The sequence below is a fragment of the Myotis lucifugus genome, unplaced genomic scaffold, assembly GCF_000147115.1.
Source record: "Myotis lucifugus unplaced genomic scaffold, Myoluc2.0 scaffold_276, whole genome shotgun sequence".
Taxonomy (NCBI): Eukaryota; Metazoa; Chordata; class Mammalia; order Chiroptera; family Vespertilionidae; genus Myotis; species Myotis lucifugus.
Genome location: NW_005871324.1, coordinates 647557 through 665976, shown reverse-complemented (window position 1 = coordinate 665976; position 18420 = coordinate 647557). Strand labels below are relative to the sequence as shown.

Genomic DNA, 18420 nt, shown 5'->3' with positions numbered 1-18420 from the left:
CCGGGATGTACCTGACTTGACAGCTCTTCCCACCGCTCCTGCAGCTGCCGGTTGTGCTGCTCCTGCGGAGATGGAGGAGGCGATCGGAGCCGCTCTCAAGTCCTGCCCTCGCCACGGCCCGTCCTCTCCAAGGGCACCGCCCCATCAGGGCTCCGCCCTCCCCGTAGGCACTGCCCCATCCAGGACCCTGTCCGCACCAGATCCCGCTTGCGCCGCTCCGCAGCTTCCAGCAGTCCGCGCGCCCGGTCCGCACGCTCCCGCGCTGCCTCGCGCGCCTCCCCGCCCAGGGCACCCGCCGCCTGGCTTTGCCTCCGCTGCAGGCTGCAGAGGGAAAACAGACGGTGCTGCCGCGGGAGACGGCGGACGCTCGGGCTCCCGCGGCCCAGGGGACCCAGCCGTTGATGGGGCCGATGAAGCCCACGTCCCGGGCGCCGGGCGCCAGACTCCACCCTCCCCTTCGTGGGTCCCCTGAGTAGAACGCCCCGGTCCCGACGGCCTAGAGCAGAGGTTCGGGCCGGGCCGGGCAGAATAACTGAGGGGCCGGCCGGACGCGCTGCGAAGCCCCGAGTGCTACCGCCCGCATGACCGACGGCCGCACACCCGCCCCGCGGACCGGGGCCGCGCCCCCCGCGCACCTGCGCTCGCGCTCGCGCAGGTCCTGCAGGCGTCCGGTGAGGCTCTCGCTCTCGGCCTCGAGCCCGCGCACCAGCTCCTCCAGCTCCTGCTTCCTCAGGCGCTCGTCGCGGTTGTCCTTCTGCAACTGAAATAACAGCTCCTGCGTCTCGGCCATGGCTCCCCGGGCTCTGCCCGCCGCTGCCGCCTGTCTCGCGGACCAGCAGCCCGCGCGCGCGTCACAATGGACGACAGGGGTTGCCCAGACTCAGGTCCCCTTAGCGAGGAAGATTCTCAGAGATTATCACCTGCCTCTTCTCATGGGGCAACTGATGCACTCACTCATACCCAGAGGAACCTCTGATACGTGTGAATGAAAGCAAGACCAACGGATGCGACTCCGATCACAAATGATGCGGCCCTCACCGTTGACAAATGGTGCTGGGAAAACTAGCTCATGATAAAGAGAGAAATAAAAGTGCGTCTCTACTTCACGTTCTATATAAAAAGTAACCCTAGGAGGATCAGAGACTTAAGTGGAGAAGGAAGGCTTGAGACTTTGGTGTGGGAAACATTTCCTTAACCAAGACACAGCAAGCACAATCTCTGGACAGAAAGTTGATGTATTCGATTTTATCAAATTTGTGGATTTCTGCTGATCTAAAGATCCCTGGTGACAGCAATGCTCTGTCCTGTTTGGAAGTTGGGTACCTGAGTGTAGACATGGGCCCAAACTCATCCCACCCTGGCCGGGTAGCTCAGTTGGTTAGAGTGTCCTCCAGGTACGCCAAGGTTGTGGGTTCAATCCCTGGTCAGGGCACATACAAGACTCAACCATGAAGTCATAAATAAGTGGAACAAGAAATCGATGTTTCTCCCCAGGCACATGCTTCTATGAACTCCTTCAATCCTTATATTCTCAAGAACGTGGCACTTGGGTCCCGGTTTACGGTTGTTGAGTGTCCATACATCAGCCGGACGTCTGCTCTCATTCAAGGTCCCCCTGGATTTAATCCCTAACAGGTTGTCATATGGGCCACCCTCAGCAGGACAGGGTTTTGGGGGGAAGGTGTGTGTTTGTTGCCTGGGGGGAATCAACCACATTTCTCTTCCAGATAAATTGTAGAGCTGTCTTGTCAAAATTTCCCAAGTATCTTTTGGGACCTGTATCAGGATTGCAAACGACCCCCTACATTAAGTCAGTCTATTAAAAGGGAAGAATAGCCCTAGCCGGTTTGGGTCAGTGGGTAGAGCGTTGGCCTGCAGACTGAAGGGTCCAGGGTTTGATTCCGGTCAAGGGCACATGCAGGAGGTGTGCAGGAGGCAGCTGATCAATGATTCTCTCTCATCATTGATGTTTCTCTCTCCCTTCCTCTCTGAAATCAGTAAAAATATTTTTTTAAATAAATCAATGAGAAGAATGGACACTTTCCACTCATCAATGATCTGCCGTGGGAAGAGCACTTCTGTCCAAACCTACAAGTCTTGTTTCAGTTTTTGTCATTTTCAAAAAAGTTCAGCACATTTATCAAGGTTTTGCCTGCGTAGTTTTTCTGTTACTATTATGCAAAGGCTCTTTCTTTAAAAGACAAGTCGTACATGTGTTATGGGTTGAGTTGTGTCCCCCTCCAAATTCATCTGTGGAAGCCCTAAGCCCCAGCACTTCAGAATGTGTCCTTCTTTGGAAATAGTGCCATTGTAAGCATTGGTTAAGATGAAGTCATATAGTAGTGGTGGGCCCCGCACCCAATGTGCCTGGAGTCCTTATGAAAAGGGGAGGCTGAACACAGAGACACATGCAGGGAGAATGCTGAGTGAAGCTGAGTGAAGACGGAAGCTCTGCTGCCTCCCACCAAGGAACCACCAGGGCCAGGAGAGAGGCGGGGACAGGCCCAACAGGCCTGTGTGAGGCACTGAGTAGGTGTAGGCACTTCCTGTTGGCTGTCTAGCAGTGAAGTCCCTTCTGGCTTAGGGACTTGCTCAAACTGTGGGGGCAACAGCAACAGTGGCAGTGGTACAGCCTTAGACCCCGTGCCTCAGTTTCTCTATCTGTAAAGTGGGGGCTATTACTAGACTCTCCCTCAAGAGGTTGAGGGTATCAATGAGGTCACATGGTTAAGGCTCTGAGCACTGAGCCCTGCACCACCTAGGCCTCGAGCCCGCCAGCTCCAGCACTAGGACTCCCACATGGTGGCTGCTGAGCAATGGAAAGTAGCTGGTCCCCCTGTAATACACTCATCTCATTAGTAATGTTTATATTGACTATACAGATTGAAATATTTTTAGTGTATTTGATCCAATTAAAGTTCCCTTTTTCTTTTCCATTTTCCTGTCGCTGCTGGAGAATAATATGCTGACAAGGTTGGGTCTGTCAGTCCTGTTGGAGGGCGTAGTGCCTCCCATGCCCTGTGGTCACTTCTCTCTCCAGGCCCAGCCCGAATGGTCTCCTCTCGCCGTGTCCCCAAGATCCCCACCACCCACATGGGGCAAGCATCATGATCTTGTTTATATAGATGGGAAAACCCAGGTTCAGCAATGACAGTGGCAGCCCGGATGCCCTGACCTACTAAGTTCAGGAGAGAAGCTGGAAGTAGTGTCTAGCCATATGGGCCATGATACTGGCCGACCTCCAGGTAACTTTTATGCAGCTGTGGAGGATGAGCTGATGGGTGCTTCTGGGCATGCCTACAGGGCAGGGGTGTCCCCCAGGGCAGTCCAACCCCTCCCACCCACCCCCACACTCCTATCTGCATAAGGAAATTCTCTTCAGGGTAAAGCCAGGAGCTAATTATGCTGTTCTTGAAACCCAAGCTGCTTCCCCTCAGTGGCCTGGAGGTAGGGGGGATGGGGCGTGGGCCACAGTAGTCATGGAAACAAACCACCCTGGCCTTGGTGCCTCTGAGCCCTGCCAGGAAGCAGCTGACTGGGGTCTGATTCCTGCAGCAGCCCTGCCTTTGCATCCCCAATTCCCACCGGAAGCACCTGCCTGTCTCCCCAATCAGCCTGTGTGGCCCAGGTCTGCCCCTTCAGGACTCAGGTTCAAAGTCCTCTCGGAGAGCCACCCTCCTCCCCCAGTCTCGGTTAGGCACAGTCTTTTCCCTGGGTGGCCATGTTGGCTTCCTAGGCATCCACTAGGGCAACACTGGCCTGACTCAGAGCAGAAGGGGGGACAGTGTTGGCTGAAGGACCATCCTGCATACCCTAGAGCAAGCATGTCAAACTCATGGTCCACAGCCGCATGCCTCATGTACTCAGCCTGTGTTAGCCTTTGAGTTTGACATGCTTGTCCCTAGAGATTTCTTAATGTCTTGGTACTTTCAAAATTATACTCGATTATAAATGAATAGCCTAGTACAGTGGTCAGCAAACTCATTAGTCAACAGAGCCAAATATCAACAGTACAACGATTGAAATTTCTTTTGAGAGCCAAATTTTTTAAACTATATGGGTAGGTACATTGTTATTAACTTAATTAGGGGACTCCTAAGGCTTAGGAAGGGCCACACTCAAGGAGCCAAAGAGCCGCATGTGGCTCGCGAGCCGCAGTTTGCCGACCACGGGCCTAGTACATGTAGATAGCATTTTCCCCAACATTTATGAATGTTGAGAATTTAAGTAATTTATGAACTTATGAAAATGTTCAAACATATAGAAAAGCTGAGAGATTTTTAGAAGTGAACCCCAGGAAAGCCAGCACCTAGATCCACAGTCGTGGGTCCCCTGCTTGGCACATCCACCCAGCTCTCCACTCCCAAGGCAGCTGTGGAGTCAGTCAGTCCATGCAGGCGACCCACTCCGCCCTAGACTTTATGGCTCAATGCAGTAATTTCATGTTTATTGCACAGTCTTGTGAGAACATCTATATGATGCTAGGAGCTCAATAAATGTTTGTTGAATAAGAAAAAGAACAAGTATAAAATCTGTGTTTGAAACTTTTGTAAAATAGAAAAAGATTTTTAACTATGACATATCAAATAAGGTGCTTCCATGTAAGCAATTATTTGATAAAAAGGGTTATGTGGCTTTAAGCAACAAAAACCCATGCACTTACAGAATAAAATAAAAATCTCAACTTGTTTTGCTCGGCATACAAAGTCCCCCAGTGTTTGGTTCTGCCCACCTCCTAGCCTCTTGCCATTTCCCCCTACAACCCAAGTGAACTCCATTTTAATCCCCTAAGCGATCCACCTAATTTTATGTCTCGGTACTTTTCATACACAGATCTGTGCACATGGAACAGCCTTCCCTTGAATCGCTGCTCGGGCATCACCTTCCCTGACCTTGGTCTTAGTGGTCCTACTTGACCAATTTCTGCCATAGCTCTTGTTCCATTAGAGTCCCTGTTTTTTGTTGTTAATCCTCACCCGAGGATATTTTTCCATTGATTTTTAGGGAGAGTGTTAGAGGGGAAAAGACAGAAACATCGATTTGAGAGAAACACATCAATTGTGTTTCTCCCCAACCAGGGCCCAGGCAGGGGAGGAGCCTGCAACCAAGGTACGTGCCCTTGACCAGAATCGAACCCGGGACCCTTTGGTCCACAGGCCCACGCTCTTATCCACTGAACAAAACCAGCCAGGGCGAGAGTCCGTTTCTTCTATTAAAATCCAGTGACAGAGCAGTCACTTCTGAAGATCCAATCATGAGTTTTCTTATTTTCTCTTTTTTGTGTACCCGTGTTGTTTTTTAGGGTCATTTGTTGCTTTTATAATAAGGAAAGTAAATATTTGTAACTGGGAAAAGCACTGCAATGTTGAGAAAGGTGAAAGCTGCCCACAATGACAGCCTCCTGACACGGCCCCTACTCAGCCCCGCAGACAGGGCTGCCCGTTCTGCGCTCAGCTCCCCCTGCCAGGAGATGCCACGAGGACTCTCTGGAAGCCAGGTTCACTTTGGGGAGAAGTGGAGGTGGCCCTGACACCAAGGACTCCTCCCTTCCCTGCACTGGGATCTCTCCTCTGCTCACTGGGAGGAGGGCAGAAACCTAGATTGCAGCATTGCTTCCTGTGGTCTCCGCCCCTCAGACAACGGTCAATTCTGATTCTCTCGGCGCCACCCGCTGGTGCCACTTAACCAGGTAACCCTCCCTCTCCATACCTGCCCATCTAAGGCACGATGTCCCCAGGGAGACTGTACACGCCATCTCAGCCTGAGGGACTATTGTCCCCCAGTAAGCCCGTCAGTGGCCTCGCCCTTCAACAGCCTCCCCCTCAGGTGCACAGTACCTGCAGGTCCCTGGGGTGGGGTGGGGAGCCAGCCCCCTCCCAGCTGGCTCCTTCCTCCTCCAGGCCCAAGGCTGTCCTATGCCAGTTGGCTGGAGAGCATGGATCCGGTGCCCAGCCACTCAAGCATAGGTCTCACACGTGTCCACACATCCTCATTCAGATTCTGGAAAGACAGTCAGTGACGGTGTACATGTTATCTAACAGCCCCCCACAGAGGCAGGGACCACCCACAGTAACATTTGGCAGCACTAAGACCTTTTAATAATGTGCCCTGGCTTTTACCAGGTTCAGGGAGCCATTCAAAAGCTTCCTCTACTTCTGCTGTACAATTTAGAAAATGTAGAAGGGCTGTGGGAAACATTTCCTGACTTCTCGTCATTGATGTTTTTCTCTCCCCTCCTCCCTTCCTCTCTCTGAAATTAAGAACCTTTTTATTTAAAAAAGAACCATTTGATGATTTAAACTATGCTCAGGTGTTGCTTTGATAAAACATTTTTAAACAATTGAATGGCACTTACCGTGACTTAGAGCAGCCATCCCCATGCTCTGCTGGAGGCCTGGAGGCCCGGGCTCCCCTGCTGCGGCCCTGGGGCCCCTTCCCTTGCGATGCCTACAGTCCATAGTGCAGGGGTCTAAGCTCCTGACTGACCTCCTAGCTCCAGCCCTACTCCTCTTCCTTCATCTTCACTCATCCTGGGATTCTCCCAGGGAATCTGATTTACTGGCCCTGCCCCCAGAGACTGATTATTCTCTTTTCCTCCCCCACCCACCTTTGACCCCAAGGCCAAGCAGGAAACAACAGGAAGGAGAGAGAACATGAGAGCTGCTGCCCCGCCCCAGCCCGACATCGCTGCTCCAACAGGTGGTCCCGGGTATGAGCCATTCCCCCATCCAGGCCACCAGGTCCACGTGCCTACCTACATATCCACTGCCTCCTAACTTGCCTCGGCCAACTGAGGCCAACACTGCCCAAGAGGATGCCAACCCCAGAGTGCTGGTCAAAAAGGAAAGCAGTTTGTCACTTAGTGAGAAAGGACAGCCACAGAACACAGAGGCCCCACGAAAGATAGTTTTCAATCAAGCTTTTAATGAAAAGATCATAAAATAACAGTTTCTCATCACTGTACATTAAGACTGCACACTTCTGAATGGAGAGATCAGTCGTAGGTGAGTTGCTTTTCTATGACACTTGAGGGCTGCGTACTTGCAGCTCTGACCTGAATTTATCCAAACTCTCGAGGGAAGTGAACTCAACGTGATGACTGACAGCGGCGGTGGCCAGTACAGGAGTGCGATCACAGTGTCCCTCCCCCTTTCTGGGAAGGACATAAAGTAAGGACATGATCCCTCTTCCAGTTCCAATTAAACAAAACAGCTATAACCCCATCCCTCTCCCTCCCCCTCGAGGTATTTATGAATGGGCCAGTGCCCAACCTGGGGTCCCCCAAGGGGGGAGGGGGAAAGCAAGTGATGGGTAGGGTACAGAGAGGCTCCCCTCAGCACCTGGCCCCACAGGGCCCCGCCAAGTGGAGGGGGGGGCCTGGAGATCCTCCCTGTCCCAAGTGAGGTCTGTTATGCAGCATTTTTGAGGTCAATAAATTACAGCAATAAATAGCAAATAGGTGAGGTAGGGGGAGGAGTTCCTGGTAGAAAAAGTGGGGTGACTGAAGCTGGGGGGTACTGGGCAGCCTCAATTCCCACAGTGCACACCCACCCCCTCATTTGGAATGTCAGACTGAGGCTCTGGTTAGATCCCTCTCCATCCCCTCACTCCTGGCATCGGATTCACAGGTTCAATAGCGTCTGCCCCAACGTGGCTCTGGGGAAGACCAAGGGCCTTGGTCCCTCAGGGGACAGAGCTGAGATCCCTTGTTTGTTCTCCTAAGGCCTGGCGCCTCTGCTTTTGTCCCCCAAATCGGGGGGCAGGACGGATGCAGTGACCTCTTCCCTGAGCCCTGCCCTTCTGGCTGCCCAGGCCTCACCCCAACTCAGGACGGTTGCAGGGATGGCGGCTGGGGTCTGCCTGCCCAGCCAGCCAGCCCAGATCGCACTCCTGCACTCGGTCAAGTCCAGTGAATACTGACAGGGTGGGGGCAGAGGACAGCCCGGCACCGAGTGGTGACTAACGGGAAACACACACATGGCTGCGTGAGGTTCTGAGAGTCAGTCTGGGTCCGGATTGTTCATTCACAGGCTGAGGTGTATGGCTATGCTGCAAGTCTCTGAGATTCTTATTTGCTTAAAGGTTCATCTTTTCTTTTTTGCAACCCTGGACGAGCCCCTGCAGTGGCTCGGTCTGGCAGGAGCGTGCGGTGGCAGAGCCCGGGCTGCCCCTCGCTCGCCCCAAGTCTGAGAAATAAATACATTCATTACTGCACAAACATATTGATACAAAAACAACACTGTTCAGAGTGTTTGCACCGTCTGTGTTGGTAAGGACCAGCCCAGTAAGCCCCTCCTGCTACTGGTTGGTGGGGGGGGGGGGGTCCCCAGGGACCGGGACCAGCCAGAATCAATGGATGTGCAAAGGTCCTGGCTTTTTGGCTTGAGAGGGACCCTCACATCAACCCACCCCAGGATCTTGGGCAGAGCAGAGGTGGGGCTCACCGCCATCCCCAGGTCCAAGCCCAGCCTGGGTCTTGTGGTCAGAGCCGCCAGCACCCCGCTGTGCCAGCTGGCCAGGATGGCCAGAAGGCCTGGGGGCCAGTCAGCACTGGCCCAAGCTCTTTGGTGCCAGCTGGGCTTGGAGTGACGGGGCTCAGAGTGCCCAGCCCCGCAGGTGCCCTCTGCCGAGCTCTGCCAGGGCCGACTTGGAGGGGCCTCCAGAAGGTTAGGACTCACTGGGACTGGCCTTCCAGCTGCTGAGGTCTGAAACTGTAAAAGTTTATGTAAACAATGAGATAAATATATTAGTATCTTTTTTTCTGAGCCTGTTGAGGTTCCATACTCATTCAAAATGTGCTTTGGTTTAAAAAATAGGTTTTGTGAATTTGGGTATGAGCTTTTTTTTTTTTTTCTTTTTGTTGTTGTTTATCCTCTTTCCTACATGACAACTGCTATTTTCTGTTTCCTGTTTCACCAAAACATTCAGGAATTAAGTGACTAAAGCAGAGAACTGTAAGCCGCCCTGGGCCTCCAATGGCCTAATTTCCTTGTGAGGCTCTTAACACATTTCCACGCACACTCACAAGCACACGCCACATGAAACCAAAGGAAAAAGCAAACAAAACCAAGTGTGTGTCAATCCCACCCTGCCCCACAAACCCTTAAAATCTTACATAGGAAACTAGTGTTTTGCTTTCTTGTTAAAATACAGAAAAGGCTCGATACAATACTCAGGTGGGTACAATACTATGTCGCACAAACGTCATTGAGGGGCCTCTGCGCCCAGTCCCTGAAGCTCTGCAAATGAATCGCCTACTTTCACGTGTCACCTTACGTTTGCGCTGCCCACGGCAGGGGGGCGGGGGGACACACACAGGCCAGGCATGTGTGCACCTCCCATGCAGTACAGACTTTGTGTCGTGTGGCTTAAGTGCTGACGGAGTGGGGTGGGGTCGGGAGAGCAAAGGGGCCTGCGGCAGGCCCTGCCCCTCACTGACCTGCTGGAACAAGAGACCCTGGGCACAGTCCTCCGTTTCCCACCTAAAGGAAGAGGAGCTGGCGCAGGGCTGCGGGCACTGCCTGAGGGCTCACCCAGGAGCCCTCAGTCCCAAAACACACCACTCGGGTCCCTGAACTCAGGCTCTGTTTTCAGCTGGAGGGTCTCTGGAAGGGTTAGGGGTAGGGATGACTCTGGAATTTTTTGGTCTGAACTTAGAATAGAAAGAAAAAAAAGAAGAAAAAAAAAAAAGCAAAAGCACAAAGCAAAATGAAGAAGATAAAGCCACCGGCTCAGCCCTGTGGCTCCAGTCGGCCGAGGACAGTGGAGCCAACTTCGGCACCTTGGTCTGGCCTTGTGAGCTCTGGGCCCATGGAGGTGCCTGAGGCTGGTGGAGAAAACCCAAAGTGAGGGGCGAGGGGTGAAACCCAGACAGGGCTGAGCCAATGGGTGGCAGCCAGCCCCGAGACAGAGTGGCAGTGGGCCAGGACTCGCCTAAGTAGGGCCAGTCCCCTTCTTATCCCCCAGAGGGTACACATCACTTTGGTCAGCCCTTCCCATGCCTCCACACTGGCTAGCACTGGCTAGGGGGGCTGCTCCTTTCCCAAGCTCAAGCTCTTGCAGGCCCAGGGAACAGGATAGGGGGCTCACTTCCGCCTCATCCTAGTCCTGGCAAGGAGCTGAAAAGAGCTGGCACCCATCTCCCCGTTGCCCAATACCTGGCTCCCCTGGGGCTGGAGCACTCACACCCTCACCTGGCCCAGATTGGAGTTGTGTGGGCTCCCTGGCTCAGCAGACACTCAGAACACCCTCAGGGTGGCCAGGACTAGCCCTGTGCCCAGGAGAACACCCACACATGAGCAGAGACTCCGAAGCTGCAGGAGCCTCACTGAGCGTGATGCGTGGTGGGACCAGGGCTGTGCACTTGAACGTCTTTGTGCACTAAAGAGAGGAAAGCAAAAGTGTCACTGCCTCAGCTGCCAGTCACCAACTTACTGTTCTTCGTGAATTTCAAGAGGTAGCAAAAGGTCAGAAGTCTCTCCACCTTGTCAGGTAAGGAAGAAGGAAAGCGCAACATCTGTCCACACGCACTGCGCATACCACACACACAAAAGGAAAACGAGAGTACCGACGGCCCTGGCACCCAGTCCAGCCTCCCCCCTCCCCCCTCGAACCCCAGACCTTCCAGTTCAAACATTCACATAAACGTTACAATGGTTTTTCTCTTAATAAAAAACAAGTACCTCTAAACAAAGAAGATTCCTCAGAAACTATAGGAAAAGCACTCTCTCTCCTGAGGCAGCCGAGGTGGGCTGGGGCCCAGGGAAGCCTTTGGCCAAGAAGGGCTTCTGGGGCCTGGAGGGGTGGGCGCCCCGAAGCCTGCAGCCAGGCGGGAGGGGCGAGTGCCCCATACATTCAGTCTGCAGACCCAGGCTCAGCCCCGAGGGGCCAGGAGGAAAATAAACTCTTGTTGGTTTTGGTTTAAAAAACAAAACTCACAAAGAAAAAAGGAACAGATCAGTAGGAATAACAGCAACACCAGCCCAGAGGGCTCTTTAGTGGAGAGGTAGACGGTGAGGGCCCCCCTGGCTCGAGGGGGGGGGCCTCCATCGCCTCCCATCCAGCACTGCTCCCCTTATAGCCAAGGTGGCCCGCACACAGACTAGCACTCCTGCGTATAGGGACACTGCCCCTGGCCACAGGTAGCCCTGATCCTCCCAGCACAGAGGGAGGTCCCCACTCCCCCTGCTCAGACCTGACCTGTGAGAAAAAGGCCGGTCCGGACCCCGTGACCCACTCCCACAGGCCCTATGGTAGACCTGGGAGAGGGGGCAGGGGCCTGGGCGGGATCTGGAGGTAGACTGCACACCCACAATACCTTTGGGGTTCGGGACCCGGCCTTCTGCTCTCTTCCCTTGGTATAGACTGTGGATTAAAGCTCTGGGTAGGGGGGCGGGCTGGAGGTGTCACCAGGAGCCACCCCCGCTAGATTTGGGGTCCGGGCCTGCCCCCTGGGCCTCCTTACTTCTTTCTTCCATTGTTCCCAAGGGCGAGTCTGCAGAAGGCGAGTCTGCAGAGAGCGCCCCAGGCTGGAGAAGGTCTTTGGCTTCTAGGAGGGGGAAGTGTGCATGCGCAGGTGGCTGATGAGGTTGCGCTGCTGGGTGAACTTGCCCCCACAGAGCTGGCACTCGTAGGGCTTCTCACCCGAGTGCACGCGCATGTGCTCCGTCAGGCGGTACTGGCGGGTGAAGCGCATGCCACACTCATCACAGGCGAAGGGTTTCAGGCCCAGGTGGCTGCGCATGTGGCGTGTCATGGTGCCACGCTGCGTGAACATCTTGCCGCAGATGTTGCAGGGGAAGGGCCGCGTCAGCCAGTGTGTCTTCTCATGCTGTCGCAGGGTGGCCGGGTCCTTGTAGGTCTTCTCACAGACTGAGCACTTGAAGGGCCGGGTCTCAGCTGCGTAGGCTGCACTGGGCGCTGACAGGTCCTCCGCCTCCTCCTCCGCACCCCCACTGCCCGTCTCGTAGGCGCCCTCCTCCTTGATGAACAGCTCCTCCTCTGTGTGCGTCTCCACGTGGGCGTTGAGCTGCTCAGAGCTGGGGAAGCCTTTGGCGCAGGGGATGCACACATACAGGTTGTCCCCATAGGACACTGTCTCGTAGCCTTCCTGCCGGTACATATAGTGGGCGCTGGCGTGGCCACTGCCCCCCTCACTCTCACTCTGCCCGCTGTCCTCACTCCCGTCCTTGCCGTTCTCTTCCTCCTCCTTGCAGGGGTATGGGGGCTCCCTGTAGGGCCCGCTGGGGCCGCCCCCTGCTACACCGCTGGCCAGGATGCCGTTGGGAACCCGGTCCCCAAGCCCTTCACTCTCTTCCCCTGGGCAGGAGCCCTTGGGCCCCACTTCCCTCCGCTCGAAGGGGGAACCTGCCATGGGCTCCTTTTTGCTCCACTCCTTCTTGCGGGCCGAGTGCCGGAGGCTCTTCCGGGGCTGCCCGCCAGGCCCCTCCAGCAGGCTCAGGTGGTTGTCCTCGGGCCCCTCCAGATCCATGGGCTCACTGGGGGTGCCCCCCAGGTCGGCATAAGAGGCACTGTTGGCAACGGGAGGAGCTGAGGCCGAGAGGGGTGAGCCATGCTGACTGTCACTCAGCTGGGCAGGATCATCTGGGGTGAGGGGGGGACCAGGAGTGGCGGGGGGCAAAGGGGGACTCTTCTTGGACAAGTCCAGGCCCAGCTCCTGCTCGCAGCCCCCACTGCTCCCATTGGTGCTGCAACTGCCCAGGCCGGCCTCCCCACTGGCTGGGCAGACGGCCCGGCCCAGGCTGTGTGCACTCTCCTGATTGGAGCTGCCGAGGAAGAGCTCATCATCCGAGCCTTTGGCCTGGGGGAGCTCCTGGGGGGTGTGGGCCCCCTTGCGCCCATCCATGAGCCCTGGATACCGAGCCTGGATGACAGAAGCTGTGGACAGCCGCTGGCTGCGGGGGGGCCGCCCCATGCCAGCAGCCCCCACCCGTCCAGAGCCGAAAGGCTTGCCGGCTCGCTTGAGCTTTCGACGGCAGAGGGCTGCCAACTCGGGCAGCTGGAGGTAGCTGGCGGCAGTGAGGAGAGTGCTGAAGTTGGGCTCAGCTGGCTGGTCGCTGGGCAGCAGCTTGCCTGTATAGATAAAGTCCAGGATCTGCTGGAACACTGTGGAGCTGACCATGTCCGTGTCCAGGTTGATGAGGTTGTCGTGCAGGACCAGGGACTTGAAGTAAATACTGCTGCCGGCCAGGACATTCTCGTGGGCCCGGAAGATGGAGTTCTCCACCATGATGATGACATCACACAGGAAGCCCTTTGTCCTCTGCTGGTTCAGCTGCAGCAGGAGCTGCTTCGAATGGCTGGGCAGCTCCATGTCAGGCCCCATGTCCCCACGCCCTGCCCACGCGTACCACCTGCAAGCAAGAACAGGCTTGTGAGAGTTAGCTGACCAGGACCCTAGTGCAAGGGCTCCAGGCCTGGGTGGGCCACAGTGGCACTCAGAGAGGCCTCTAAGCTGACCTGGCCACTGGCCACCTTCTCAGGCACAGTACACAGGAAGGGGACTCACACTAGCCGCCTAGCACTCAGACTGCCAGAAAAGGGGCAGCGCAACCGGCCCCATTTGCACTGATGAGAAAACGAAAGCAGGACAATGAAAGTCACTCCATGCCAAGTAGAGAAACTGGGACTGAACTACACTTCACAGCCCATGGACCATCTGCACACTAAAGGAAGCCAGCCACAGGCCCATAGGGACCTAAAAATGACCAGCAGAGGATTCTGAGGAGCTGGGAAGCGGCAGGGACTGAAAGGAGCAGAGCTCTGAGCCATGCCCCAGCGGCGAAATCTCCCAATATTAAACGAAGGTTCTTTTTCTTAAATGCTCTGTGAGCCAAACCAAATGTGCAGTCTCCAGTCTGCGACTTCTGCTTTACGCTGGGTGCCTCCTGCAAACCCTACAGGCCTCCCAAGCTTTCAGACTTGCCAAGGTATGTCACCACCTCCCAGACACTGCAGCCCACAGGCAGTCCCTCACCTGCCCCCTGGAGGCCATAGAGCACTTTCTGGTCTGGGTCTCTGGGTGCTGAGTAGAAAATGTGGCTTGGCCACACCACTGCACCACATGGGCCCTACCCTGATCCTTTCTGGGCAGGGCAGCACTGTCTGGGCACGGGAAAGACAGGCAGCTGGCCTTGACAGACTGGCACAGTCACTAACTGATGTCATTAAGTACCAAACAGCAGAAACCTCTGGCCTCATCAGGAACCCAGCAGGCTGGTTGTGTGGCAGTGTGATCACCATATGCCCACCCCAGAGTGGCAGGGCCCACAGCACAAGGTCGTGGCTCCCTGCGCCCTCCAGCCGCTCAGGGAACTTAAAGCCTTCCACAGGCAACTCTGCCACACAGTTGTCAAAGGTACCCTCAACCCTTCCGCTCAGGGCTCAATCTCTGAAGTAACTGAGTGCTCTGAGCCTCACCTCACCTGGGACCTCCTGCTCTTACCAAGGCACTCAGCTCTGCCTCCCTCAGGACAAAGCCTAGAGGGATCACGCCCACCCTGTCTCCCTGTGACACAAATACCACCACCACCCCCGCCCCCCACCCCACACGTGCCCTTGTTTGCAAAGATTAATTTAAAAAAAAAAAAAAAAAAACACCTAGCAACCACTCAAACCCCCAAAAAAGCATCAGAGCTTTCTGTGAACACGTGGGTGCCAGGCTGCACCCAGGGCCTGACAGCAGGAGGCAGCAAACACTTGCTAAACCAGTGGTTCTCAACCTGTGGGTCGCGACCATCGGAAAACACATATATAATTACATATTGTTTTTGTGATTAATCACTATGCTTTAATTATGTTCAATTTGTAACAATGAAAATACATCCTGCATATCAGATATTTACATTACGATTCATAACAGTAGCAAAATTACAGTTATGAAGTAGCAACAAAAATAATTTTATGGTTGGGGGTCACCATAACATGAGGAACTGTATTAAAGGGTCGCGGCATTAGGAAGGTTGAGAACCACTGTGCTAGACAATAGACCAACCTGGCCCTGCAAGGTTGCTCAGTCGGAAGCTGGAGCCAGATCCTATGGGAACCAACCTTCCCCTACTTCCTGCCCCACAGCCAGCCAGGCAGGGACAAATTGCCCAAGGCATGGCCTCCACATTGGCCGGAATACCTGGCCCCAGGGAAGTACAATGTCAGCTCCACCAGCACCCAGATGCCTGTGCTCCAAGCCTGTCAAAGGGACTGGTGAGAGCAGGAGGTCCCATCCTCCAAGAGCCTGTGAGTCCACAATGAGCCCCTCCTCCCCAAACCAAGGACAACGGGCCCAGCCTCCCCTCTGAGCTGCCCAGTGCTGCCTGCACACAAAGGACGCAGGCTGAGAGCTGCAGGGCTGTGTGGGCCTCCCAGAAATCCCCCAACAGGAGCAGGTGGACGATGCCCTCCCTCCTCAGTCTCCCTCCCGCTCCCCCACCCTGCCAGCTCCCTGTCCCCAGCCTACCGGAGTGCCAGGGGCCCAGAAACCATGTGAGCAGCAGCGAGCAGGGGTGGCCTCCTTGAGCGCGTGGCCTCCCTTGGGGGTGCATCAATGCCCGGTCACCTGGAGAGAAGATGGAAGATGGAATGGACATGGTCACCCAGACAGCCATCAGGGGAGGGGCGGGGGGAGAGACAGTGAAGTAGAAGATGCCTGGTAGTCCTTGAGCCCTTGTTCCCAAGATGGTCAGGGGGTTTCTCTGGCTGGAATGATAGGGGCAGCCAGCTGGGAAGGAGACAGTGGCCATAGTGCCCTGCCGACAGGCCCAGTGGTAGGTTAAGATGGCAGGTCTAGGGAGCTCAAAGGCACTGCACTGCTTCCCACCCAGGAGCTTTAGGGTACTCCAAGGGCCACCTCAGCCTCGGGAGCTGGGAGCAGGCTCAAATTCATGGCAGGCATTTTGACAGGAGGCCTGGGCAAGGTCCTTCCCAGGCCGGCCATATTTACATGACAAAAGGTCAAAATTGGAGGCATTGGTGCAATGGGCTATTTATAAGAACCAGTCTCAACCGCTTCTGGCTCTCCTGCCTCCTTCCCTTCCAAATCTGCTCTTGCCCCCTCCCTGCCCAGAGGGCCCAGCCCCTCCTGCCCAGCCCAGCCTGACCACATGGCCTCCCCTTATAGGAGTTTCCGAAAGCTTGGCCTTTCCATACCACCCTGCCAAAGCCACTGGCAGCAGCTACCAGATGCATGTGAGCTGCTTCTGCCCCCAACTTTTCAGGTCCCACAAGAGGGGGGTCCTGAGGTTCTGGCTCCTTGTACACCACTCCAGTGGGCAGACCAGGGCTCCCTTGGAATGGAGCCAGGGTGGGGGAGGAGGCCTGCAGCAGCTTGGAGCCCATCCCTGCCTGCCCTTCCCCCGCCCCCAGGGCCAGGGAGGTTCAGCAGGTCCCTCAGGAATGTGACCAGACCCGGGGGTGCGGGTGGCTGGGAGGCCTCAACTCCAACCTGCCAGCTGTCTCTCTGGCCCCTAGCACAACTCCCTTCTCACAGAGGTGGCTCAGGGGGAGGGGGACTCAGCTGGTCAGAGTGGTTGGTCTGGGATCTCTGATGACCCAGAGAGCAGCAGAACCAGCTCTGTAGGTACAGCTGCTTCGTGGAGTCCAGGCTCCCCCCAGCCCCCATGAGGCCAGAGCCCCCATGAGGCCAGAGATGGATCAGTGGGACAGAGCCTGAGGCCAGAGACAACCAGTGGGACAGAGCTGAGCCCTGCCTTGGGAAGGAGAGCAGAGACCACGGCAACACTAAACAGGAAGCCACAGCCAACCAGATGCTCACCACACAGCCCTGTGCCACCTGCCCAGACAGACCATCCTACCCAGTGGCTTCCACCTCAGCATGTGCCAGACCCTGCAACCACGTTACTTGCCCTTGTCAGAGACCAGGCCAAACTACTGGGCAGCTCAGGGAGTGGGTGGCAGCACAGGACTTGGGACTCTCCGTGGGTCCCCGCTGCCCAGTCCTGCCAGGCACTTCACTAGCCTGGGGACAGCTGAATGACTGACCAAGGTCTCCTGGGCTGGGTCAGACATGACTCCTCTGGTGCCTGACCTCACCACAGGGACGCTCAGCAGAAAAGAGCAGAGCCAACTCGCTGCACCCTCCACTAGGTGGAGCCCCGGGAGAGTTGGCTGCATGATGCTGTCCTGCCACCCAGGCTGGGCCAAGTGTGGGCCACCACTATCTACAAACAAAGCAACATCACCAAAGAGGCAGTCCTCCCTGCTGCAGGGCCAGGTCCCCTATGAACCACTGCTCTTCTCTTCCCAGCAACAGCCAGAGACCTCTGCCCTCCCATTTACCTAGGAGAGTGGGGACAGGAAGCACCCATCCTAGAGAGGCCACAGCCTGGGGAGTGGAGGTTGCCAGGTTAGTAGAAGCAAGACTGGGGGCTGGACCAGCAAGCTGGCAGCACAATGGCCCACTGGATCGAGGGGCTGATGCCCAGCCTGGCAGGAGCCCACTACAGGCTAGGATGAGGACACGCCTGGCCCCCAGCAGCCCCCAGGCAGTAGGTCCATGCAGTGCCTATCTGCCCCAGGTCAGGCCAGCTGCCCAACCAGATCACTGGCTCCAGGAAACCTAGAACCTGGGGTAAGGGGGACAGTCAGGTTCTCCTCTATAGCCAACACCTGGACCATTGCAGGTGGGTGGGTAGGTGTCCCCAGGTGGGCTGACCCTGGCAGGGACACAAGTCCCTGGGGGCCAACTCTGCCATCTTGGAACAAAAAGCGTGTGCGGGAATGCAGAGACCTGCCTGAAGACCTGGATCACCTTCCCCAGGTCCTTGTTTACAGAATGGTCATTCTCCACCTACTCAACAGGGCAGTTACACCATAAACTGGGACAGGTCCCTGCTAAATTCTCATTTCCTTTCCTCCCCGTCCAGGCCCCTGCCACGGAAAAGTCAGGGAGGCATTCTGCCTCCTCATCACCACCACCACCACCACCCGCGCCCGCTCCCCCTCGCCATAAAACACACACACACACACACACACACACACACACACACACTCACAGCCGGCACAGGGCCCAGGCGCACTGACACCTGAGGGAAGGCTAGGCCCTTCTAGTTGAGCCAGAGGGAGATGGCAGAGCTCCTCACAACCCATCTGCTGCTCCTTCCCTGCCTACTCTCCTCCACCAACGGTATGAAAGGCCCATAAGGCCATGCCATCCTGTGCAAAGAAGCACCTTGGGGCACACACAGCCAACTGCTAAATGAGGTTGTTCCTGGGGGACCAAATTACACATTTATGACAAGTTCTAGAATGGGCAGAACTAAACTATGGTAGAAACAAAATCAGGAAGCCTGTGGCGGGTGAGGTGAGGAGAAAAAACAGAGGCTTTCACAGAACATACCTGTGTCGGGAGCTCAGCATTTACTGGTGCTGCCCTATGCCAACCGC

The 18420-nt window shown here is 55.7% G+C and overlaps 1 protein-coding gene across 3 annotated transcripts; it reads right to left on the bottom strand.

Moving 5' to 3' along the window:
* Positions 1-5978: 5978 nt before the first annotated feature.
* Positions 5979-15586, bottom strand: HIC2 (HIC ZBTB transcriptional repressor 2). Of its 3 annotated transcripts, none has more exons than XR_002831826.1 (3): positions 15476-15586; positions 11318-13373; positions 5979-6000 (listed from the first exon to the last, which is right to left on the bottom strand). XR_002831826.1 is itself a non-coding variant. In XM_006099503.3 (2 exons), exons 1-2 carry the CDS (start codon positions 15499-15501, stop codon positions 11549-11551), a joined length of 1851 nt encoding a protein of 616 aa, XP_006099565.1. In that variant the 5' UTR covers positions 15502-15586; the 3' UTR covers positions 6905-11548. The 3 variants fall into 3 exon arrangements, 1 of the variants encoding a protein (XP_006099565.1); XR_002831827.1 differs by lacking the exon at positions 5979-6000 and adding an exon at positions 6905-8186 and having other exon boundaries at positions 11465-13373; XM_006099503.3 differs by lacking the exon at positions 5979-6000 and having other exon boundaries at positions 6905-13373.
* Between the last annotated feature and the right edge of the window lie 2834 nt (positions 15587-18420).

Coding starts and splice junctions, on each gene's coding strand:
- HIC2 (XM_006099503.3), bottom strand. CDS start 15,501: ATGGTTTCTGGGCCCCTGGCACTCCG. Junction 13,374..15,475: donor TCTGGGCCCCTGGCACTCCG/GTAGGCTGGGGA, acceptor TCTTGCTTGCAG/GTGGTACGCGTGGGCAGGGC.